At 39.7% G+C, this 26697-nt stretch overlaps 1 protein-coding gene and 1 pseudogene across 1 annotated transcript; one reads left to right on the top strand and one right to left on the bottom strand.

The window, feature by feature from the left end:
• Nucleotides 1–9467: 9467 nt before the first annotated feature.
• Nucleotides 9468–10705, top strand: LOC136282474 (uncharacterized; annotated as a pseudogene).
• A 10598-nt stretch (nucleotides 10706–21303) lies between these two features.
• On the bottom strand, nucleotides 21304–21864 carry LOC136282473 (uncharacterized). Its single transcript, XM_066170122.1, has one exon. The coding sequence runs from the start codon at nucleotides 21862–21864 to the stop codon at nucleotides 21304–21306; it is 561 nt and encodes a 186-aa protein (XP_066026219.1).
• Nucleotides 21865–26697: the final 4833 nt, after the last annotated feature.

Raw genomic sequence — 26697 nt, 5'->3', positions numbered from 1 at the left:
AAACTTAAAATTATAAACCAGAGTTTTAACTAGTTAGGCCACCATAGCCTTCTAACAGGAATATTGACTTGGAGGAGCAACAAAAAAAGCAAGAAATACAATTTTTAAATTTTCCTTTCTGACTTTGTAACAAGGGCAACCTATCCTGCTCTTAAGATGGCACATCTTTTATGAGTAGGGCTGAGAAGATGACACATCTTATACCAGTTTGTGTTTGCTCTTGTCACAAAAAAAAACAGTGCACCACTTGGGGCAACAGTAAGCACTGGTAATTAATCATGTCTTATCAACAAAGAGAGAAGGCTATGGTCAGAATCATATGCATGTATCAGAACTTTTGTGATGCATTTGAATTAAAAGATACTCCACTGGTGTAGTGGGTAGAATATTTACATTCAAATAGACACATATATCAATTACATGTCCATCATTGACAATGATTGTTGCAATTATAAGCAGTCAAAACTTAAAAACCAAACTGTTGACTATAATTAAAACTGATATAACATGATTTAAAAACCAAAAAAACGCCTCATAAATAACACCATTAACATTCTTGTAATAAATTAGTTGTGTGGAATAACTGGAAGGATCTCTTCAAGAAAACAAATAGGGATAACAGTAAATAAAACTGGTTTTAATCAAGTGGATTCCCTTTGGAATCTGCAAGGGCTGGCTGGTTTTCTGTGTGAGTAATTAAAATTATTATTATTATATATTTATAGCAATTCAGTAAGTGACCTCGGAATAAACTAACACACATTAGTGCAGCTTTTTTCTCTTAGTTTTCAAGGGACAATTTATGACAAGACAATCTGCATCTTACATGTCAGCAATTAAACTTACGTAACTGCTTAACTAACATAACTGCTTTGGGGGATTACTTTTGTCAGTAAATTCATCTGCTTCTTGGAGAAATTGTTTCCAAAGCATTCAAAAGCCTAAATTTTTATAAACACCATAAATTTACACATCATGATGTGATAGAGGATTTATCAAGCTAAATTTAATTTCAAAATTGAATGGTATATCCACAATGAAACTTTTTTCTATGCATTTGTTACAAAACATAGTACTTTTTTCTATGCATAAGTTACAAACATTGTAAAACGCCATTGAGCTCTAGAAATGAGCGCTATATTATAAATTCATGCTGTATTGTATTTGCAGTGAAGTCAATGAACATGTTGAGAGCGGTGTTTCGAAGTCTTCGTAGGTTCAAAAGGGTTCTCTTTGGCTTTAAGATAGCGATATCATGCCATTTTGTGAGGAAATGAAGATAGCAAGGAAAATTTTATTACCTTCTTTTGATGTCTTCCTCTAGATCATCGGATTCACCAGCGAAGATGGGAAAAACCAATGCAAAGCCGACACTTCAAAATGGCGGATGCCGTTCATTAACTACGCGATCTTGATTCCAAGTAACTATGGTTACTCGCGCAGTCCACGCGAATTCCGCGCACTGGAGGCGAAAATCATTTTTGACCCAGGCCTTAATTAACCTGAGTGATAACGCTTAGTTAAATACTAGAGAGCTAAGTTATTCCCGATTTTAATCATCATTGTAGCCTCCCTGAGGTAAAGAAGGTCAGGTACGTGAAGCAGCTGAAGCTGTTTCATCGTTGGGGTAATATGATCAACTTCCTTTTGCCGCATAAGAGATGGCCAGCAAAGTTTTATGGTTATGGAACTGGTTATGGGTAATGCGTTCCAATACCTTACGATAAGACTGGCAACAGTGATATCGGGCGGTTGTTACTGGGTTCTTCACGGTCGCCATCTTTAGGGTGAGACACCACCTCTGCTATTTTCCAGTCCTTTGGAGAGCAGCCTGACGTGAGAAAATTGTTAAATATTTCAGTAATTACATCTAGGATATGCGGCAGGCAAGCTTTGATAGCATTAATGCCTATTTTTTCATAACCAGGGGCTTTATTGTTGGGCATTCCGGTGATGATATCCTTAACTGTGTCAGCTGAGACGCGCTGAACGGTGAACTTAGGCGATGCATCGTTTTCTGTCAGTGGACAGAAGGGAGGTTCTTGAGACGTCAACGGGAAGTAGGTAAATCATGATCAATAGCCAGCTGCTTTGCTTTGGTTGCAGCTGCTTCTTCAACTGAAACGAAGTACACGTTAAAGGCATTAGCGACCTCTAAATGGTCACCAGCATACTAAAAGTTGGAACTACCATGCGAGTTGAGACATCCACGAACAATTTTTCATATTGACGAATTTTTGGACAGATTATTGGCAATTTCCTCTTTTACGTGTCTTGACTCAGTTACTCTGATGTAAGACCTGACTTTTTGTCTCAAGATCCTATACGCCCTCCAATAAAGGGGATTCGTTGCCATGCAGGAATACTTGAAAGAGTCATCACGTTTCGACATCAGCTCTCTAATCTCAGCAGTGATAACATGTGATTTCTTGTGTTTGGCCTTGGATGATTTGATAGGTGCGTGTTGGTCGAGAATGTCAGGGAGCGGGTCGTTAAACGACGATATTTGATCATCGATGTGGTCGAAAATACTGACAGTGTCTCAGGGGGTCTCCAAGTTGTCTTTGCAAAAGGCATCAGTGTTAAAGTTCTTGAAACTACGAGTCGTTATGGTGAGAGGAACAGATTTTGGACGCTTCAGAGTTAATTTACAGGATGCCAAAAACTGATTACTTATGGTGGTCTGGAGTACGTTATTCTGCTTAATGAGACTGTTATTTGACGTGAGGATAACATCGATAAGCGGCCCTGTGGTTTCAGTGACTCTCGTTGGCTTAGAAATCAATTGGATAAGGTTTAGTAAGGAACACAACTCGCTGATGATACGACATTCTGGTTTAGTAGGTGAGAGCATGTCGCAATTAAGATCGCCTAATATAATGATGTCCTTTCTAAGCATAGCAGCCTTAGAGTAATTAGACGTCAAATCACTTGCGACGCTTGCTAGGGGAGCATCAGGAGGTTTGTAGGCCACACGAACGACCAAAGGCTTCAGCTTTTTATGTTGTACGGTAAACCATAGTTGTTGAAAACCGCCATCGGATGTTGAGGTAATGTCCCGTAGAATGCTGACTTGAAGCGAACTCCGGACATAAGCACAGACGCCTGCACCTGTCCTCCTAGCTCAGTCGAGTCTAACAACATGGTAACCAGAGATATTAATTTCTTTGTTACGCACAGAAGAGTTGAAGCAAGTTTCAGAGAAAGTAATATGTCAAAATCTCTGTTGTTGATGAAGTCAGAAACTTGACGAAAGTGTTCGCGATTTTTCAAAGAACGCACGTTTAAGTGGGAGCTCTTTAACTCCAACTACGACTCCTATGACTACCCGCCTTCGTCTTACCTTGAGTAATCTGCGCCTTTCTACCCGCGGCTCACGCGGCGCCAGGATATTTGCAACCCACTCTGCTAAATCACGCGACAGATAATGACAGGTAGGGGCACGATGAAAGGTAAACGGAGGAATAAAGAAAAGAAACGACTGAAAGAAAACAAAGGCTTGTATGCACTTTCTTCTCGCTCGCAGTATTGAGTCTTTCGGTGAATCTGATGTAGTCCTATTTACATTCCATCCATGAGTGTTTAACTTCCTGCAGACGCCATCTAAGTTCATCCATTTCACTCGTCAGCCGTATTCTTCCTTAGATAGATAAGCATGAGCAAAACATTCAGAGATCTGCAAAAGTCTATGGATACATCAAACACGTTTTTTTGCCCTCTTTTATCTATTACCTGCTCTCTTTCCCTCTGTACTTGCTTAGCAGTTGTTTTGACCGAGTTCAAATCTTATGAAACCATTGACAATCTGATTTTTGTGTGTTCTTTCTCCACAGTCTCATTAGCCTGATGAAAACTCAAAAACCTTAGATTTAACATACGAGTGAACTATTCCACATTCTCTTTGCTTTGCATTCTTGTGTAACGAAATACTGAGTGACTGAATGACGCACCAATGAAACGTGACACATACACTAAATTTCACAATCCTACTAACTCAACAAAAGTCTCTCCACCGATAAAAGAAAACTTTAATCCAACATGTGTATAATGAAAGTGGACTCAAACTTATGGTATGAGATGGATTACCACCCATCTTGCCTCGTCCCAATCTCTTTGCGCTTAGAGCCCTCATTTCATGTCATCATATCAAACTCTTTCCCCAGTGCGACGAACATTTGTTTTTCTCGGTTCCAGGTGTACGCAACCACTTACCCCACGTAATGCGCATGCTCTACGTTACGAATTTTCAAAATGGCGGACAGGTCAAGGAGGGAAATTAAAAAAACAAAGCCATTTTGCAATGAATTCTCAACATACACCCTCATTAGAAAGGCGAATCCACGGAAGAAAGATACAAAACTGTATGATATTGAGATCGATATGATATTAAATCGATACCGAGAGCCCGTTTAATTGCCTTCCGCCACGATTATTAGTTTTCTTGACAGCTTTCTGAAGACAGAATACTTTCTTTCTGAAGACTTCTGATATGCGGCTATTGATTATTACACCTCGTGTACCTGATTGCTCAAACACTTTGTTTACGATTGTTGAAAGGACCGACTCATGGTTCTCCGTCTTCGTCTTGACATTGCTTTGAAATAGTATAGACTAGTAAGCTGACACGAAAAATTAATCAGGGAAGTTTACGAAAAATCCAGCAAACAAGCTTTAAAAAGGCATTTATTTAGACTTCATACTTCAACGAACTTCACAAATCTTACTTGTTTATCTTGTAAGTAAACGATGGCAGATTAATTCCCGGAGCGCTTTCTGAGTTTCCCAATCCCTCTCCTACTGCTTTCACGCTTACAAAACAGGAAAAATCAAAAGGAGGAAGATACAACTGTTTTGAAACGCCATTTGACGAAGGTAAATCTGCTTTTTGTTCGACACTTTACATATCAAAAGAAAGGAAATTTTTTCCTCTTTTTGGTTCTGGCGATACATTTTTAATTTGCGCCTGGGGAAAAGAGATATCGCCCGAGACCCTTCGCTCGGTCGCGTTTTGATCAAAAACGCCTCGTTAATTTCACGCAACCGCTCGGAGAAAAGGTAAAAATGACGAGGGGAAAACTTTACCTTCAAGTTAGAAAATTAGCGAAATAGAAAGCCACAATATTATAGTTTAATATTTCAGAGGTACATTGAGTGCTTTTTCCGTAGAGAATCCGCACGATGGTAAAACATTCGAAAATTTCACTCGATTTGAGGGTGTTGAAGTGGGCGTGGTCACTACATTCATGTTAAGACTATTTGTACCCCATGAGTTTCGTATGAGACTTGGACTAACTTTAGAAATTTCGAATGCATTCGCTGAGATTTGGCTGTTTGCTTGTTCCAGCTCTGCCATAAGGTCGACCTAACACATTGGAAAAATTGAGAAATAGAAAAATTAACGCAGAATGTTAAAAAATAACGTAAGAAATTAATAATTAAGTTATTGAAATAAGTATATCATCCCCAGAAGATAGGTCGATAAACACGAACCTTTTTGAGTGTTAGCCGTCCTAATTGGTTTTCCAGCGCTCACCGAACCTCACTTAAAGATGCTATCTGTGAGACTAAGTGACAAAAAACTTGAACTCAAAAAATTGTAACAAAGTACAGTAACAAAAACAAAAACAAAAAAAATTGACCAAATAAAAAATTAAACAAACAACCAAAACAAGAACAATAACCATCTTGGCAACTGTTACGTACAGGTAGATTTCGTTGAATTGCGTCCTCAATTTCCTCAATAATCAAGAGGGAAAAAAAGGCTTCATACCCTAAGCATGTAACTAACGGACCTTGCAAAGCGTTCGCCTAAAAATTTGATAGACCATTCGGCCGAGAGAATCTGGTTGCGTAATTAGGAATGTCCGACCATACATACAAGATGCTAATCTTAGCATGAGAGGCCTGCTGTATTGCGGGCACATCTTGACTCTTGTTCAGCGGACGACTCCGCAAAACGAATTACTGAATTTTTGTCTAAGAGTCTGATGGGTCTTTTGATTGATTGCAAGAGGTGAGCGAAACATTTAAATGTTTTACTTGCGACATGATTGTCCAAAGAGACTTATCCTGAAAAAGAGTTCAGACTAAATTTCAGAGTTTGATCCATGAACGCAATGAAAACCTACACACCGAAGCAACTCCAACCGCGTAAAATCGCATTATGTGATCACGTGGTTAACAATCAACCAGTCAATGTCAACTACGGGGGGTCCCCTGAATTCGGCACACCCCCACCTCGTCCAATGGACCAAAAACATTGGTTAATTACCTTCACTGTTCGATAACAATAAAGTCTACAAAAAAACAAACAAACAAAAACATTTAAACTATTCCGGAACTGAGCTATTAAGAGGCTGTCCGCGTAAGAACTGACCACTCGAATTTCGGCGGATCACAGAATTCCTTGAAATTTTTTCTGTGAGATGATTAGTCTATTCTATTGGCAAAAATCGCATTTATTTGGCATGTAGGGCTGTTTCGCCAAAATTTAGCGACCATATGTATGCACAGTTCAGGACAAAGAAAATTGTTTATTTCAGAGTCAATTTTAAGCTTCGCTTTTTTAGACGTCTGAATCCGCTTACAAGTTTAGAGGTCTGTATCTTCACCCGAACGGTCTTTTACTAAAAGATAATTTCAAAAACATGTTTTTATCATCTTCAAAACAACTGTAAGTACAGTGTTAGCTAGTTAAATAATCATTGGATAGTCTGACCCATTTAATCAAAAAATATTTTCTTTTGCTTAAGTAACTCAAACAACTGATGTTATATGAGTGGCATTACATATGCAAACTCAAGCTTTTAACTGCGTTGCTCTTACAATCAATCATATCCTCTCCACGACGGAAATTATGATAATAAAATTGTTCAAATGACACAAGAATTGGCAGGGCGGTAATTTGCTATCCAGGTCGCAAAATGGTAAGCACCCTCCACAGGTAATGTCTGTTCAATTCCACTCTTAGACGGGGTGTCGCATGAGTGCCATGAAGGAAGCCTTTGCTATCGCTTGGCCTTCTAAAAATAAATCGTTTCCTCGAAACTGCGCACTAAGATCCGCAAGAAGTTCTTCACGTGTCTCGAATTTTGAGAGTCAATTGTGCTGTACATGAAAGTCGTGACTTTCCTTTCCATGCTGTAGTGGACCTTTTAAGCTATGTGGTCTCGTGGTTTGGGTAAACAGGAATTCAAAATGGCTGCTCAAGTATATACCACAGACGACATCTTATGGACGAAATTCCTTAGAAAATCCAAAGATTAATAAGCACTCAAAAGACAGCGGTAATATGGAAATCGGCGACAATCGAAATGGAGTCTTAATTTAGATTATAAACAACCTTCAGCTGGAAAAATAAACCAGCGGGGCACAAAAGGGAAGCAAATGTATTACCAAATACCTTTTTGACGATTTTGTGATTTAAGGTTAGAGAAACATTTTGCCTAAAGCTGCGAAGTTTTTCTTTTTGTTTCGCATTTATTGGTACGCTCTGGTGATATGATCGGCAGCCGGTTAAGGCTCTTAAACGAAGACGAATGACGAAAAAGAAACAGAACATAAAATTATTTAACCGTGAAGAAGTTACAACGCAATTCAATCAATTCAACCGTTCTCTAATTCCAATTCTTTTCCGGGTTATATGAACATCTTGTGCACATACACTGTACTTACCGCCAGTGACGTTTTCAACCTTCTTCGTACTTGTAGTAGAATTACGTTTAGGACGTTCGGGTCGCTACGCCTGGAATACACGAAATTTAAACCTTTCAGAAAAGGCAAACGGGTTTCTAAAGAACACTCAAGATATCAAGGGGAAAATAAAAACACGAAGATAGACTCTAATCTCTTTTTACATAGTCGCTTCTTACGTTATGGCCATCCATTCCGCTCGCTGCTGGCTTCCACTTTCTCGTCTACAGAAGCGGGGCGTGAGAATGACGATCCAGCAGAGGGGACAGCAGAGGAAACAGCAGCAAAATGAATGCCCATGCTCGGCGCGAGTAAAATCACATCATGTGGTCACATGATGAACAATCAACGGGTCAATGTCAACTTAATGGGGTCCCCTGAATTCGGCACACCCCGGCATCTCATCCAATGGACCAGAAACATTGATTAATGTCCTCCACTGTTCGATAACAATAAAGTCTACAGAGGCATTAAGAGGCTGTCAGCGTAAGAACTGACCACTCGAATTTCGGCGGATCACAGAATTCCTTGAAATTTTTCTGTGAGATGATTAGTTCATTCTATTGGCAAAAATCGCATTTATTTGGCATGTAGGGCTATTTCGCCAAAATCTAGCGACGATATGCAAGGACGGTCCCAGACAAAGAAAATTGTTTATTTCAGAGTCAATTTAAGCTTTCGCTTTTTGAGACGTCTGAATCCGCTTACAAGTCTAGAGGTCTGTATCTTCACCTGAACGGTCTTTTATCAAAAGATAATTACAAAAACATGTTTTTATCATCTGCAAAACTACTGTAAGTACAGTGTCAGCTAGTTAAATAATCATTGGATAGTCTGAACCATTCAATCAAAAACTCTTTTCTTTTGCTTAAGTAACTCAAACAATTGATGTTATATGAGTGGTATTTTTGAAACAACGTAATTCTTAACTACTGGGTCAGATTTTAGACATTTTGCCATCAACCAAAGGAAGAAACGTAAAATTATACAAAATGTCCGTTCTTTGTCATTTGATCAAATGTGTCATCTGTTAGTGCCCTCAGCATAAAGCTTAAAAACTGACTCTGAAATAAACAATTGCGTGACACGCAAAGTTGATTTAAGCACTTTGTGACCACAAGCTGCTGGTTAATGAGCCGAATCAAATCGTGTAATGGTATATGTGACGCCAAATATTTTGTTTTTCGGCTCTAAATATATTAAAAGATGTTTAGTCGCATAGCTAAGGCGAGGATCTTAAGAATGTAATAGCAGACCTTCAAAGTCAAATTCAGGTGATTATATATGTATACAGTTGATACCATCTGGTTTCCTCACAACCTTCGTTTTGTTCGCGAATTACATGGAAAGAGTATGCAACTGAAGTCTACAATATGTAATTAGCAGTCAGAGATGACGTGAAAAATAACTGTCAATCTCAGTGTCATATCACAAAGGCTGGAACGCTTTATTTTTCATCTTAAACTTTTATGAAATGCTTGAGAACTGAACCCTCTTTAAGGTTGTATTTACCAACTTGTTTTCAACTAGAACCATGAAAAGAATTTACCAAACAATATGCAAGTTTTCAAATCTCAAAAGAAAGCATATTATCTAAGTTATATTGTTATACGTCTTTTAGCAGTAAAGACCAGCTAGAAGAGTTACAGTACGATGTGAATAACGCAATTCCTGATATTGATGGATGGAAAGGGCATATCCTCAGGGCGGCTCACTAGGACACTGCAAAAAAAGCTGTTATCGAGAACCTGGCCAATAACCAAGTACTTATCATCATGGACTGGGATATGAAATTTCTCCCAATCGGTTACCGGGAAACACAACGAGATTGGTTTGGGAAGAAGGGAAAGTCATGGCTTGTTTCTGTTGCTGTCAAAAAGGGGGATGGCGGAGAAATTGGGGTAGAGTTTCAGTTGCGTCTGGGTGTAATGTAACTAAGGTCGACGTCTAGAAAAAAGAAAACCTATAACTGATTTATGATTGGTGTTCATCACGCCAGCGTAACAGAAGGAGTGACAAACTAATCTAGTAGTCATCAGACTAACTTGGATCAACGCAATAAAGTGAAAGTGGTGCCGCAACCAAGATGTCTACAAACGTTATATCTGTGAAGAAGACATTGGCCAGAAAAGTTGATTTGCACATTTTACGCGATTTCTGGAAGTAATAATGTTGGTAAACCGGAAATGCGAGTACGTTCTTTAAAGAAATTCCCTATTGCGTAGGTGTTTCATAATATAGAGCTTTACGTCAACATTGGCTGTAAGCCTAATGGTGAAAATACTAATTAGGTAATACAATCCCGTTTTTTCTCTAGACAAGAAGCTATATCCACCTTTTCGACAAATGCACTCAAAAATGGTTTGCAGTGGCATCAATCCTGGAAAGTACGCTTGTGGCTTTTAAGACCAGTTATTCCAACCTCAATGGAGCTTTCTTGCGATCCGATAACGTTGGGTGCTACCACAATGCGTATCTTATTCTGTCATTGCCAAGTCTTGGTGAGCGTGTCGGAATCAGAATCTTCCGCTATGACTTTAGCGATCCCCAAGCCGGCAAAGATGACATGAACGTTGCAATTGAATCGTATGGTGAGGTAAAGGGCTGTTATGCCACTGTAGCAGAAATCCAAGATTCTATTCAAAGTATTACGAAACATAGCATGACTGGAATTCAAGCTCTGAACAATTTCTTGTTCGAGTCAGCTGGACTGAGAGCTTGGAAGGCGTGCAATGTGGGCACCAGCAGGTATTTTTCGCTGGCACAGCTTCAGAAGTATGGTACTCCACAAGGTCCCACAGGTATCAAAGAACTTCAGCCATTTAGCCAACCGTTACAAGATGTCGGCACGTTTCGTGCAGGAGCAACGCAGGCCCAAGTTGTCAGACCATCAGCGCCAACGGAGGTGCAAATAATTCAGTCAGACGAAGCAGAGTCAGCAACGCATGGGTCGCCTCCTATTCCTGTCCTGAACAAGGATTTGTCAAAGTCTACGAGAAATTTAAAGGTCTAGAGAAACATCTTGATGTTGGACACCAACTAATCAAGTTAGAAAGAGAATCGGACTATGACAGCATTATAACAAAGTGGGCAGAGACCTGTAAAACGGTTACAGGAGACTATGTGCAAGGTGGAGTTGGTGGTGCACCGTCAGTGACAGAATCCCCATCAGTATCAGCTGACAATCCATCACTGGAGGAGGGTTGGGCAATGAAGAAATCAAAGAAGTCAACCCGATTTTCCGAACGCGTTCGCTCTTATTTGCAGGAAACATACTTTCAAGGAGAAGAAACCGGTGTTAAAGCAAATCCCGCTGATATTGCATGTAAAATGAGGGTCAAAGATCGTCAAATGGAGATAAATTGTTTTCAAAGGAAGATTAAATTTTAACACATCAAGTTGCAAGATATTTCAGCAGGCTGTCAGCCCTTAACAAGAGTGGTGTCTTAAAGTGAAATGTAAGTGCTTCCCAAGAGGAGGAAGAGGACCTTGATTATATCAGCGAAGTAGAAGCAATGGAGACAAGATTCAAAATAAGAAGGGAACTAGAACTTTAATTGAAAACGAGTATTTTATGTATGATTGCGAAATAATCTCTATTTAATTAATATGAATAACCTGCAAAAGGCACTCATGAATACCGTGAGGTAAAAAGTACACTCTATAATATCTGGCGGGGAGCCTGGCAAAACAGTGGAAAGTAAAACCCTCTACATTTGAGTACCACAACGCAACTAGCAACCCCTTGCCACATAACATATACAGCAATGCGAATTCAATTGTAACTGCAATGAAACGTGGAAATAAGCTTAGCACTTATGTCCATTAAATACATATAAGAGGCTAACGTGAATAATTGTGAGCAAGACTACTACTATGGGATACTCCACAAACACTTACCAAAACAAAATCAACTGCAAAAATCAAAATAACCGGGGTATCTTTCAATCTAGCTTCTGGTCTTTCAAAATTGAAAATATTGCATGCCAAAAATGAATCTTCGAATGCCGTTTTTTATCATTCTCGGATTGGTAAATAATACCACAAAACGTAATTTAAAGGTTTGATTATGGTGCGAAGATAATAATTTACCGTGAAATAGTATCTAACAGGAAGTGCGTAGTAGTCAAAACTAAATAAAAGAAAACAAAGGAAATAGTGCGTAATACTAACTAATAGTGCAGTAACTACAGTTTCATGGGTCCAGTAAAATTACTCTAGTTGCCACATCATAGTTGAAAAGAAATAGAGAAAAATTATGATGAATACAAGCAAAAAGTGGCAAGGAAACTTACTATGTGCTTTCTTTTATCTTTATTTACTTTTCATGGCGATGGTGTTTAGATTAACCTGATTTCCGAAAAATACTCATGCAATTAGATTTTTGTACAGTAACCGAAAATAACTTGAACTTAAGTCGAATATGGATTGCCTGTCAAAGAGAGACTTTTATTTTTTCGAGCTCAGTGAATTTTATTTCTGAATTTATGCATTGAAGTACATGTAACAGAAACACTTGTCGCGCCACACACCAAAATTTACATGACGGCTGCTTTTTCTTTTGTAAGGAAATTACTCTAAGAGCGCTCCATGTTTGAAAATAAATTTAAGAAGTATGGAAGGAAAAAATTGTGCAAAAAATATTTGGCATACTTTGCTTTCAGCTGTTGACTTTCAGTACATAAACACGAATCGGTGTTATTAGATTTACCAGTAACTGTCAGTGAATTGTGACAATATCTACGAATTAGTACAATTAATTCAACGCCTTAGCTATGCAACTAAACATCTTTTAATATTTTTAGAGCCGATTATCTGGAAAGGTAATTGTTATACCTTCACAGATGTTTTTGTTGCAATCACAATTAACATTCATAACAAAATTTCATTTAACGTGGAATGTTTCAAGAAGACTTTTCCTTTCTCCTCAATACCATTTACTATTCCTGGATCATAATTAAAGGAAGCAGGTTATTAAAAAAAATTATAACTTTTGATTCAGGTAATTATTTGAATATGTGAGTAACATTTGATGATTTCACATGTAACAGGATGATTAAGCTGAAGATAGCCTAAAAAAGGATTGAACTCCACTGTAAGAATTAGGTAACTAATTTGGAAACTTGAGCACTTAGTAAATACACCATGGCTTGTAATTCTGATGATTACAGTTTGCTGAGGTAATTGAAATGTTAGTCCCCATGCAGGAACCTTCCACTTGACCTGTACAGTCATGTGCTATGAGATAACTTTAGAAAAATGTATTTGTGTTGGCAGAACTATTGTAAATACAGTACCACCTAGAGACAAAAATAAATGATTTCCTGTAAGCATGAACATTTGGGAGAAAATATGGTGGTAAATTAACCTTTCTTTTGCTAGGATGCATAGGGTCTGATGATTGTCATGTATATCTTTGAGCTTTCAAACTTTCAACTTTGTATTAATTGTAGCTGTTTACCATGTCTATTCTCTGTACCATACCCAGGTAAAATGTCCCACCTTTCCCACCTGGGATGAAAATTTGATCTCACCTGGGATCCCGCATTTAATGCGGGATTCCTGCATCCCACTCGGGATCTTAGGTGGGATTTCTGCATCCCACCCGGGAGTTTAGGCGGAACTTATGCATTCTACCCGGGATCCTAGTCAGGATTTACATATCCCACCTACGAAAATATTGTTTTGCTGTTTTTATCCTCACAAAAAATTTTTGTGAGAGTTCCAATACTTATGGATCATCCATACACTCCGCAAATATTTGGCATGCGGACAAGACAGATGTGGTCACTGTTCCCTTCGAGAAAATAAACCTTTAAAATGACTTCTTCAATTTTCTTTATTTGAAACTCTGATCTGAAAATATTTTTAAAACAAGACTTGTTTGTAGTGAGAAGTACAAACCGAGTTTCTTTTCATAACTTAATTTCTTAAATGTCCCAATGACTGGACCTCCTAAAAAATATTGCTTTATATATTTTTGGTGCAAAATACAAGTCTTACATACAAATGAAAAGTGTAAGTCACAGTTCAATAATTACAGCTCTAAAGATTACTTGTTGTTCTTCTCTGTGTCAGCGATAAACAAAATTGTTCCATACCTTGTAGGTCTGATATAAAATTTTACTTGTAGTATAAAATGACAACCTTGTATCTTCGTTCTCTCCACCCCCTTTTCAAGCTCGGAAACGCTTCGGACTGTGCATAACCATTTGTAGACGAGAATTCCAGTGCACCTCTGTAATCCCATGTAGTTGCTTCTGTCTCTCGTGCAAATGTTTTCTCCGTTATGAGACGCACTTGACTCTGTTGGCACCACTGCTATAGTTCAGTGGAAAGACCGACTGAGGAATCGAGATGGCTAGCTGTGTTGGAACGTGTTGCTGAACGCTTGTTGTGGTCAAGCCTTGTTGATTTGGGTACTAGTACAATGGGATCATCTAGGTATCTCTTATACTTTCTAATGTGATTGGCTTGTGTTGTTTCTCACCTTCGCCGTGAACATAACTCAAGTGGGTTAGAGAGAATTCACATCATTATTTATATCATCATCAAAACATGAATCCAAGGTATCCACCATCCAAGAGAAGAGAACCGGTCAGAAGAGACAGAATAATGTTGCGTGCCTCTCTTGAGACTGCAATGGGTCAAACCAGCGGATTCTCTTTGCTAAAAGATCCACGTGATCATGCCCGTGATCGCAAACAGAGAAAACTCCATTTAGCGCTCATCTTTGAATATACTTTTCATCGGTTAACCGGTCTTGCTTCAAGTTGTTTCTTTTCTGCATTGTTTTGCTTAATATAACACTTCTAAAGATGGGTTTTATTGTGGTTCAATGGGAAAACGAGAACAGCGTGAGTGTTGTAAATGAAAAGAAAGTCGTTGGCGCCGTGGAATTTAAAGAAGGGACAATTAATAGTTGACATATCGACTGGTTCTAACAACGATCGAGTGGCCATTTATAAAGCTTGGGTTTTTAAAAGTTTGTGATGAGTACAAATTGCCATATTGGAAAGTTTTGGACCCTCAGTGGATTGATGGGGTCTATAGCTCACCTAGAAAATTTTATCCTCTTAATTTGAAGGATTAGGTTACAAAAGGAATTGATGAAATATCCTATCTGGTACATTTCATAAATCTGTGGTCTCCAGTGTTAAACAGGATTCAGAAAGGATTTTTCTGAAAGTGGGAAGCCATCTGAAATTTTATTCATGGTCTAAACTAGATATGATTTCCCAGGTGGGAAACTATCTGAAATTTGAGGCAGGATCCCAAGAGGGATTGGTGGGATTCTAGGTTTAATCCGCCCCGGATGTGCTTTCCCAGGTGGAACTTCAATTGGCGGGATCCCATGTGTGATCCCATGTGGGATCCCATGTGGGATGTTCCATAATCCCAGGTGGGATCCCCTGTGTAATCCCATGTGGGATCCCATGTGGGATCCCAGTTGGGATCCCATGTAGGATCCCAGGTGGGATTGGCGGGATCCCACGTTATATTTTTACCTGGAATAAGCCCTCAAAAGTTGAAGTAGGCAATTCGATAACCTGACTTCCTTTGTTTGGAATTGTGTGATTATATAATTTTGCTGTGTAAGTTACCATACTGTTACATGTAATATTATTTAGATTGCATTAAATACACTAGCTGAAGCTTTCATTAATGCATGGTGTTTCTTACCAATGGTCCTACCCAAACTGAACATTGAAATAAGGAATTGGTCACAAGATATGTGAGTTTAAAAGGGTGGGAATCTGGAAAAACAAGGGCCCTCTTATTTTAATTCATGTTTTTAATTTAACCTGCCTCCTCCCCTGTAATGTTCGGGGTGCATAGATGAAGAGAACATTTTCTTGTATTTTGATTCATAAAAGTTAAATACCAGTAATTGGCATTCACATAATCACAAAGCAAGAATGTAAAGCTTTAGCTTAATTGGTTAAAAAATTAAAGTAAGAGAGTTTTGCAGACCATGTCTGACTTTTTATCCTGGCTCTGGATATTTATTTAAGTAACAAAGACACTATCAGTCTCATTCACTCTCACTTTCCACTGAGCTTGTGGAAAGATAACAACATCATTATTTCTTTAAATGACGAAAGGAAAGCCTGCCCTCTTACCACGGATAGTTCTGTTGGGCATCATCAGTTCAAGATGATTGTTCCAGGTAGGCTAACCTTAAAAATTAGTTGTGAAAATTTCTTGAACCTGTCATTGTTCATCTTGAATGTTTGACTCAATTTTACCTCACTAACCTAAACTGAATAAATAGAAACATGAAATTTATTTGTTCTCCTTTTGAGGTGTGCATCAAAATTTCGAAGTCATCACAGGCTTAAACTATAGATTTACAGGAAATCTGCATGTGCATTTGTTTTCAATACATGAAACTAGGATTATGACTACTTCAAAAGACTTTACTACATGCAATTTAGGCAGGTGTTGTAAAAAAAAGTTTGCTTAGCTTTTTAATTAGTACACATTTCTTTTTCTAAGAGCCTTGTTTATCCAGCCAGTGTGCTGAATTCTACTTTTTCAACCACATTTTATTATTTTTTTTAATATTATTAGATCTCCTAGTATCTGTTAATATTCTTGTAATTAAAATAATTACATCAAATCTTGCAGATGTATGGCAGATTATTTTTTCTCTGATTCTCCTAACATTTTACCATTTGAAGGGACTGGTATTGGCCCTAAACGTATAGTCAAATTAAAGGTTTTTGTACAACCTATGCATCGGGTTTTTGTTATAAAATATTGTATCCTTCTAAAAACTAGTTTATCAGAATAAGAATGAGTTACTGGGCACAAGTATGGCTTTCATGATGATTGTTTCCAGATTTGAAAAAATGTCACTGCCTACCAAAATCCTCAGTACCTTTGCCTTGATAGCCCAACCTCATCAAAACATTGTCAATGGGAGTGATTATCAAATTATTGATACAGGCAAGAGGGCCTATTCCCACATACATCCTTCTCAATCCTGTTAGCTTACTATGGTCATGGCATTTCAAACATGGTGTTTATGCCAAAAGTTTTCCATTTCCCTATATAATTACTTTGTAATAGTGTTTATATGTTGAGGAAATGGTTGGGTTGAAATATGGTACAAAGACTTGCCAACAGATAGTTTTATTACAGTTTTTATTCAGTGTAACGTAGGGCTGGAAAATAAACTAATAAGAGCTCCGCTTTTAGGCTTGGTTAAATCTATATATTACACTTGGAAGTAGAGGGCCTTGGAGTTTCACAGCCAAACCTACTATCACTATCAAATTGGTATTCTGAGTCCAGCGATAATATCCAAGGTGAAAGAGACCTCTCCCTTTTTGGTTTTTTTTTTTCCGCATTAGGGTTTGTATCTCGCGCCAATCAGATTGCCGCATCAGGGTAGGTATCTCGCACCAATCAGATTGCCGCACAAGGGTATGTATCTCGCACCAATCATATCATAGCATTTGAATATCTTGCACCAATCACAGCTTTTGGGCACTATTTTCTTGTAAATGAGGTCATGGATCATGGGGCTATGCACAAAGAATGGCATTAATCAGAAATACTGGGCTCATTTGATAAGTGTAATGGTTTATGGCCTTTGCGAAAGACTTGTCGATTAAGATCGAGATTAATCGGGATATGAAAGATACGCTTTTAAATTTGTAATTTAAAACGTGATTTTCCGCTTCTTTACTCACAACGCACACGCAAAACAACTTTCATTCCATCACGTACCATGAAAACAACGCCAAAAGTGCAATCCGAACATACCCAATCATTGCACTACATGAACTTTAAGCAATTTTTCACGTGCTTTAATTGTATTCCACCAATCAAATTTCATTTTGCCACATTGAGTTTTGCTCTATCACGTGTCATTTCCTTGTAAACAACTTGCATTTGATCACGTACCCCAACTACATTGTCCAACCCCACTAAAAAAATTCACGTAGAACTAAATGCTACTGATATTAAGTTCTCCACGCAATTCTCTCACGTTTGACTTTTTCTACTAGTTAAAGTCGCTTTAAGCTACCTTGGACTTGACCCAATTGCGTGTTAATCCCTCGTAAAACAACCTGCTTTTTACTTATTTGAGTTTGCCCAACAGGACGTTATGTTGTATAGTGCGCTACGCAGGAATATGATATGAGATAATATATGGATTTAGCCAAGCCTAAAAGCGGAGCTCCTATTAGTTTATTTTTCAGCCCTGCGTTACACTGAATAAAAACTGTAATAAAACTCTTCAGCACTGGCTGTAGAAGAGTTTCTTCAATGGATTGAAAAACCAGTCCGGGGGGTTGGGAGGTGGGGAAGAATGAAGAACTGACGAAGTCTGGAACCTAAGGACGAAGTTCTTACAACTACACACATGCTAGTCAGCGATATCTTCAGACAGCTTACGACCTTTGTTGTTGTTCTCGATGTTGTGACCAAATTTTCAAAGACAGGGAGTGTTTTCATCTTCAGATAAGGTGCATGATGTCAGCATCAGTTCAAATTATATTCTATTCAGCGTGACATATAATTTCGGTCTGGGAAAATAAGCCAAAACTGAAAGAAACGATAGTAAACCACTTTGCATTGACATTACTGGTGGATTGAGATGTATACGTGTAGTGAGCACAGTGAGTCAGTAAAACAATACGCCAGAACCGTATGGGCCTCTCTTATATCTTCTCTTGAATTTGCCAGGTATGACTGCCTATCTCACTGTTTTTCCCCAACGTTTCAACCTCCTCTGTTTAGCGTAGAAAATATTTTTAAAAAAGGAATTTTCAACTCCTGTTTGAACCTGTGTAATTTTTTAAAACTTTTTTGCTTTTGGCTACTCTCGTTTCATGTTTCATGATTGTCCTCTGGCTGGAAATAAATGAGATTTTTCTGTTATTTAATTCGATAACCTCTGCTGTATAACCTGGATTTCATTTTTACATCACAGAAATCAATTCCAAAAATCAATCAAGTTTTCTCTTAAGTTTAGAAGTTGAGTTGATGTTATTATTGGCCATATTAAATAGGTTGAAAAGTTTTAGATGGTATTTTCTTATGTTTGCAAATAATTGAATTTATTGGGAGGTGGAATTGTTGCAACATGTTAACATGAAATGCAACAAGACATTTTATTGATATGTAAAAAGTTTTCATCTGCCTATCTACTGGCAAGTCTTTGTATTATATTTCAACCCAACAATTTCCTCATTATATAAACACTATTACAAAGCAATTAGTCAGGGAAATGGAAAACTTGTGGCATATACACCATGTTTGAAATGCCATGGCCATAGTCAGCTAACAGGATTGAGGAGGATGTATGTGGGAATAGGCCCTCTTGTCTGTATTAATAATTTGCTAATCACTCCTGTTGACAATGTTTTGATGAGATTGGGCTATCAGGGCAAAGGAACTAAGGATTTTAGTAGGCAGTGACTTTTGTTAAAACCTGGAAACTATCATCATGAAAGCCACACTTGTGCCCGGTAACTCATTCTTATTCTGACAAACCAGTTTTGAGAAGGATACAATATTTTAAAACAGAAACTCGATGCATAGGCTGTGCAAAAACCTTTAATTTGACTATACTTTTATAGCCAATACCAGTCCCTTCAAATGGTAAAATGTCAGGGGGATCAGAGAAAAAATAATCTGCCATACATCTACAAGATTTGATGTAATTATTTTAATTACAAGAATATTAACTGATACTAGGAGATCTAATAATATTAAAATAATAATAAAATGTGGTTGAAAAAGTAGAATTCAGCACAGGCTGGATAAACAAGGCTCTTACAAAAAGAAATGTGTACTAATGAAAAAGCTAAGCAAACTTTTTTACAACACCTGCCTGTACCTATATGGCTTGTAGTAAAGTCTTTCGAAGTGGCCATCATCCCAGTTTGTTGCGATGCTGAAATAATAAAGCTGACTTACTGCCGAACGGCGTAAAGACTGCACATAGTGCGGTACGAAGGAATATGATATGAGATATAGGGGACTTTAAGCAACGAGAACGGGGACGGTAACGGGGACTCCAAAACCCGCAAAAATACTGGGGAGAGAACGCCTTTGTGCCGGGAATTTCTAAACAGTTAAGTAGCCATTACAAAGCGCCGCTCATGATGTCTTTGAAAGAAGTTCGAAATCAACGTTTGATTAGCCACGATGATGGTGTGATAAACGATGAGGAACTTCTACTCCTTTACGATTTAAACAGGTCCGACAATGTTGATCTTTCGTACAATTCTTATCCTGGTTTTGACTTCCATGACTTGGAAGACGACGAGTGCCTTTCAGAGTTTCGCTTCTACAAGAACGATTTACCATTTCTGGCTGGAGTGCTATCAAAGGAGTATCTGTAGCGGATTGGAGGCTCTTTGCATTTTTCTAAAGAGACACAGCTATCCTTGTCGGTATTCAGACATGATAGCTCGCTTTGGGAAGCCTGTTCCGGTGTTATGCATGATAAACAACTACATGATCGACTACATCTACCAGGCACACAGTCACAGAATTTTGCAGTGGAAAGGTGGCATCCTAGAAAGTAATTTGAAAGAAAATATTCTCGGTAGATGTTGGTTGACTGGCGCAACAAAATTCTTCAAAATTGTGCTGGAAAATAAAAAAACCAAAACGGCTACAAAAGTTGTAATGCTGTCTGCCCTTTAAATCTGGTAAGAAAATCTTCTTTGTCAAATTGTTTGACTTTTGAGTGATTCTCAGGGACGAATTTTCGATTGGTATCAGTGTGAGCCAGACTTATTTACATTATATTTCTAACTCACTTGGTCAAAAGGTGTCGGTCTCGATCAGCGTCTCGCAGTTTCTGTTTAAAAACAAACCATCAAATTAAAGAATAATCTCACTTTATGAAGGAAAACAGCAATGAAAGTTATTTTAAATTGTCTCCCGGGAATATTTAACGTTTAGATAGCAGACAAGGCGAAAAAGAATACTCACATTTTCAGCCAACGTCAAAGTGACTCGTTTCACGCCGGGGCCGAACGCAGAACGTCAAACTTTTTCCCGTCAGTCATGCACAGATGATTATTTGGATTTTTCCTGAGAGCCTGTGTTCCCCGTCGCCGTACCCGTTCTCGTTGCTAAAAGTCCCTATAAGCGCAAGTGAACTTACTAAGCAAAACGAACAACTACGATGAAAACAAGTTAAATACTTGCTACGTTACGTAACATTGCACGGCGCACGCAAACATTTTCACTGCAATTAAGGTCGTTTGAATGAAAACGATGAATAAGACAAAAGAAAAAGACGTTTGTGATCTACACCGGCCCCTTAAGTGTTCACACGCGCGAAGCACTTGAATACATTACTATAATTGATCTAGACGGCTTAACGTGACGGATCTACGGGCATGAAGTGACAATCATTATGGAATACAATACACGCGTGTATGGAAAAGGAACTGCTATATGCAGAAAAGCATTTGCAAACCAGCAAATTAGGAAACTGCGATAATACAACGAAGTTTCTGATGAAAATATAAACAAGTCCCAACTCTCGGCTGGACTTAAAGTTCAAACTTAAAGTTCTCAATGTACTGTTAATGGGTTATACTGTCTCCAGCGGTTTGGAGAAGAACGCACTAGTCAATAGGTCGGTCTAACAATGATCTTCTTGTTTTTTAACTTTACACAGCGAACGCGTCCATCTCTTCCTGGTATTGCTTCAACCACTCTAACCATCGGCCAACGATCCCTCGGAGAGGTATCGTCCACCATCAGCACAATATCACCAACAGCCACGTTCCTGCGTGGATAATGCCACTTTTGACGCAGCTGCAAGAGGAGTATGTATTCCTTGGACCATCGCCTCCAGAACTGGTCAGCCATGTACTGAACTTGATGCCATCTTCTAAAGATGTCTTCCTTTCTAAAGGTCCCTGGCGACAAAACTGATCCAGATTTAAAACGTAGCAAGTGATTGGGAGTAAGGGGTTTCAAGTCCCTAGGATCTTCAGATACTTTCGTTATCGGCCTTCCGTTAATAATCGACTCAAGTTCGCACATGAGAGTCACTAACGCTTCGTCGTCGAGAGTCTGTTGTTTCAGGAGAGCATTTAAAATCTTTCGGGTGTTCCGAATACATCTCTCCCAAACGCCACAGTGATGTGAACCGTAAGGTGGGTTAAAGATCCACTTGATGTCCATTTGGAGCAAGCTTTCATGAATCTTTTCTTGATTCCAAGCACGGGTGGATTGTCGGAGCTCCTTTTCACTTGGCCTTTCCTCGCGATAAATCTTCTCAGAGCCAGTAGGAAGGAATCTATCTCCAAACTATGGGCTACTTCGATATGCACTGCACGAATGGATACACATATAAAAATAACTCCATATCGCTTGACGAGGCTTCGAGCACGTCTAACGTGAAAAGGGCCAAAGCAATCAACGCCGACTGTTGTAAAGGGTGGCTGGTCTGGTGTCAGACGATCCTCAGGAGGGTCAGCCATCTTCTGCTCAAGAACTGGTGCCTGACGGCGACGACAGCCAACACATTTAGACAGTATTCTTCTCTCAGCAGAACTTCCGTTGATTACTCAGAATCGTTCGCGCAAAAGACTCAAACCGTACTCTCTACCAGAGTGACCAGAGATGAGGTGAAAGTGCTTTATCAAAAGGTTGGACACATGATCATTCTTTGGACAGATGATTTGATGTCTACTGTCAAAAGACGTCTGGGCCCATCTAAGTCTTCCACCGACACGCAACGGGCCGTCAACCAGTATTGGATCTAAACTTCGTAGGCTGCTGAATTTTTTTACTATACTTCCAGGCATTGCGAGGAAGCGCATTTCTTCAGGAAAATGATGGCACTGTATATCCTTCAGGATCTCCAGCTCTGATACTCTCATTTCTTCAACGGAGATAGGCAATATCGTTCTTTCAAGCAACTTCTTTGGCTTTTCACCTTTGCTGACGGCTCGTAAATTCTCACGATAACGCAAGAACCAGGCAACTGATTTTTTTAGGCTGTACCAGGACGAGGCAGTTTGGAAATACTACGCTAAAGGAAAAAATGGCTCCTTTACCGATGACGCAAAAAAATTAGCTTCTCTGCTGATAACCCACCTGAGAGATCGTCGCCTGGATTAAATTCTCCACCCTCATGCCTCCACTGGTCAGGGTCAGATCCGTCCCTAATGACTGCATTGCAGTTTGCTAAAAATGTGTGAAAGCTCTTGTCTTCATTCTTTACCTAGCGCAACACGAAAATGCTATCCGTCCAGAAGACTGATGGCTCGGTAAGTGGAAGCTCTAGCTCTCTCTTTATAGCTTTGTCTAACCGCACCGACACTGTTGCCGCTGGAAGCTCTAATTGAGGGATAGTAAATTTCTTCCAAGGTGCGAGCCGTGACTTTCCTTGACGAATGGTGCAATGAACTCTATCATTGATATCAACCAGGCACAAGTAGGACACAGAACCAAAACCAATCTCTGAGGCGTCTGAAAAATAGTGCAATTGGCTATTAGCGATGGCCCTGAAGTTGTCTGGCTTAAAGTAACGGTCGATCGCAAGGTGCGACAGCATAGGAAGGTCTGTAAGCCATTTTTGCCAACGTATATCCTCATCCCTGCCCAACTTCAACTTTCAAAGGTCTTGTAGAATTTTCTTGGCTGTAAGAACAAATGGTTCCGCGAAGCCAAATACTGACCCAATTATGGACAAGATACCTCTCCTTCTTTAACACTGAGGTCAAAGCCAAATGTATCGGTGTTGACTCTCCATTGCACACCGAGTGCTCGTTCAACTAAATGTTGGAGGCCAATTTTCTTGATGGCTTGTACCTTGTAACCTCCCGATTACTGCTGACCCATTTTGTCGGTCGGAAACCACCTCACTGTAGCAAGCTGCGCAAATAGCTAACATGGGCAATGGCATCTTCAGTTGAAGGCAATGACTTCAAGCAGTCGTCGACATAGAAGTTTCTTCTGACAGAGCTGGTGAGATCAGCAGAGAAACACTGGCTGTTATCCTCTGCCGTCTTTAGGAGGGCAAAATTACAACAGGCTGGCGAGGACACGGCACCAAACAAGTGAACCGACATCTGGTATTCTTCCAGTGCACAGGACAAATCGCCATTTGGCCACCATAGAAAGCGGAGAAAAAAGCGGTCAGCGTCTGGAACTTTTACCTGGTGGAACATTCCCTCGATGAATCGAATCCAGAATCCAGAATCCAGAATCTGGTGAGGACCCCCAAATGGAAATTTGTAAGATCTGGTCCCCTCAACAGCTTGTCGTCGAGTGATCTTCCTTTGTACCTCGCCGAGCAGTCGAAGACTACGAGAATTTTCCCGGGCTTGTGAGGGTGGTATACACCGTGATGGGGGATGAACCATGTCTTTCCCACAAAATTAGACTTCTTCTGATACTGGGGAACTCTTTGGGCGAACCCCTTTGCAACAAGCTCCTCAACGAAGGTTGTGTAGTCTTAAAGTAACACGGGACTCTTCTCGAGCTTCTTCTTCAACCAGCTGGCGCGTCCTTCAGCCTGAATACGGTTGTTTGGAATTGAGCACTTAAAATCTTTGAAGCGCAAGGCAAGTTCATAATGTCCATCTTTCAATGTGACGGAATCCTTCACATGTTCCATGAAGCGGCGCTCCTCTTGAGACAGCTCAGTGTTGCTATCAGCAATGGACTCCCCGAAGTCACGATCATCTGACGCAGCTCAAATGTCACCTTTAGCGAAGAAACTGGTTGCACGCAAACCCCATCAATCGCGCTTTAAAGGACCATTGAGCCCAAGCGAGTTCTAGTAGCACAAGGTCCACCATGCTGACTGTTCTTCACTTCTAGTGGATCAAGGGCTTCTGGTACGTCGCTAGCGATTAATAGGCCAATCTCAGCATTAACAGTTGGCAGGTAAACACCGTTCAAGTGGGGCCATCTGTCGACGTCCTCTTGTGACGGTATATCGTTCTGAGAGACTGGTATCTCCTCCCTGGTGTACAAAACGGGAAGTTCCATCCCGTAGTTCTCGTCCAAATCATTGACTGCCAGGTTCTGCACAAGATAACTGTCAATCAAACTATCCTTCTTCTCTAGAGTGGTGAGGGAAATCTTTGTCTTAAGACCATTGATGCCGAACTGCCTCATGAGAGCCTCTGTGCAAAAGGTAGTACTGCTTCCGTTGTTTAGAAAGGCGTACGTGGTGATTGCGTTCTCGCTTCCTTTACGTCTGACTTTGACTAGGAGGATAGCCATGCTTGTCCGAGAAAATCCGGCCCCAGTAAGGCTACAGGAGGCGTTGTTAATACTTGCCATACCGTTGTGCGCTTGCGATGTACCATCAGCAACTCCAACTCTACTTCCGACTGCGTTGTTCTCGTTGGGTCTTTCTCGAGGTCGCGTGTGCAGGACGGTCGGATGCTTCTTAGGGCAGCTATTTATCTTACAAAATTTTCTTTCCGGGCAGACTTTCGTCAGGTGTTCACGCAACAAGCATCCAAAGCGGAGACCTTTGGATGATAAGAACTTAATGCGCTCCTGGTAAGGGCGACGTCATAAAAACTTGCAAACTTCTAGCTCGTGCCCGAGATTGCAGAAGGAACATGGGATACCATCCGTAGAAGGGGTCTCAGTGGGATCATTGGAAGTGGTACTCGACTTCGTGCCTGCCTCGGCGAGGCATTTGCTGTGTGACCTCTTCGAGTGTTTTTAAGGCTTCGAATCCTTTCGCTACGAACTCCATCTGAATCGAGGGTCGTATTCGGTCTTCTAGTCCTTATTCGCGGGTTTACTTCGTCCGATTCTTCAAGTACTCGTTCCGAAGACATCATTGAAGCTTCGAACAAATTTTTAGCAATGTGACTGCCATGGGCGACTTCAGAAATAAGTAGACAGCTTTAAATTTAACGCGGCTTCAATGACTTATTCTGTTGCAACAACTCAAGTACTAGTTGGTAGAACCGGTTAAAACTGTAAACAAAATGACGAACGAAACCTATTACAATTAAATTGAACTAAGTACGCTAAAACTAAATACGCTTAGGAAATTACAACGTAAATAACAAAACAGAAATACCAAAACTCACATTTGTTACTATGCTGAAATAGTAAAGCTGACTAACTGCCGAACGGCGAAAAGACTGCACATAGTGCGATACGAAGGAAGCTGAAGGAATATGATATGAGATATAAGCGCAAGTGAACTTACTAAGCAAAACTAACAACTACGATAAAAACACGTTAAATATTTGCTACGTTACGTAACATTGCACGGCGCACGCAAACATTTTTACTGCAATTAAGGTCGTTTGAATGAAAACAATGAATGTAAAAAAGAAAAAGACGTTTTTGATCTACAATCAAGACGCCAGTCACCTCATTATCGTCAATTACACTCAAAAGGTGACTGGTAAAAGGATACCGAGTTTTTCAGATGAATGAAGCTATTTATTGCCCCTTTGGGGGATAGACATCTTGCTATTTGAAGTCGAATAGCGGACGAACTGGTTTTGACCAATGCGTTCCGTGCGCTCAAAAGTGAACTTAGGCGATGCATCGTTCTCTGTCGGTGGACAGAAGGGAGGTAAACCATGGTCAATAGCCAGCTGCTTTGCTTTGGTAGCAGCTGCCCCTCCAACTGAAACGAAGTACTAGTTGAAGGTATTAACGACCTCTAAAGTGTCCCTAGAGTAATGTAAGTTGGAGTCAACCATGCGAGTTGAGACATCGACGAACGAATTTCCATATTGATGATTTGTTGGACAGATTGGTGGCAATTTCCTCTTTAACATGTTTAAACTCAGTTGCTCTGATGTTAGACTTGACTTTTTGTCTCAGGATCCTATTCGCCTCCCAATCAGTGGGGTTTATTGTCATGCAGGCATACTGTTCTGTATTTCTTCTTCAGAATCGAATACTTACAGAGAGGAAATAGTCGATAAAAATTCGCTTACTGTGCCTTGTTTCTGTCTCTTGTAGGAGCGTGGTTAGTTGCTCATCTCTCTGTCTGCTTTGTTTTCGGAGTTGTTTGAA

This window comes from Pocillopora verrucosa, chromosome 7 (genome assembly GCF_036669915.1).
Source record: "Pocillopora verrucosa isolate sample1 chromosome 7, ASM3666991v2, whole genome shotgun sequence".
Taxonomy (NCBI): domain Eukaryota; kingdom Metazoa; phylum Cnidaria; class Anthozoa; order Scleractinia; family Pocilloporidae; genus Pocillopora; species Pocillopora verrucosa.
The sequence above is the reverse complement of the archived record's forward strand: the minus strand, read 5'-3'. Positions and strand labels throughout refer to the sequence as shown.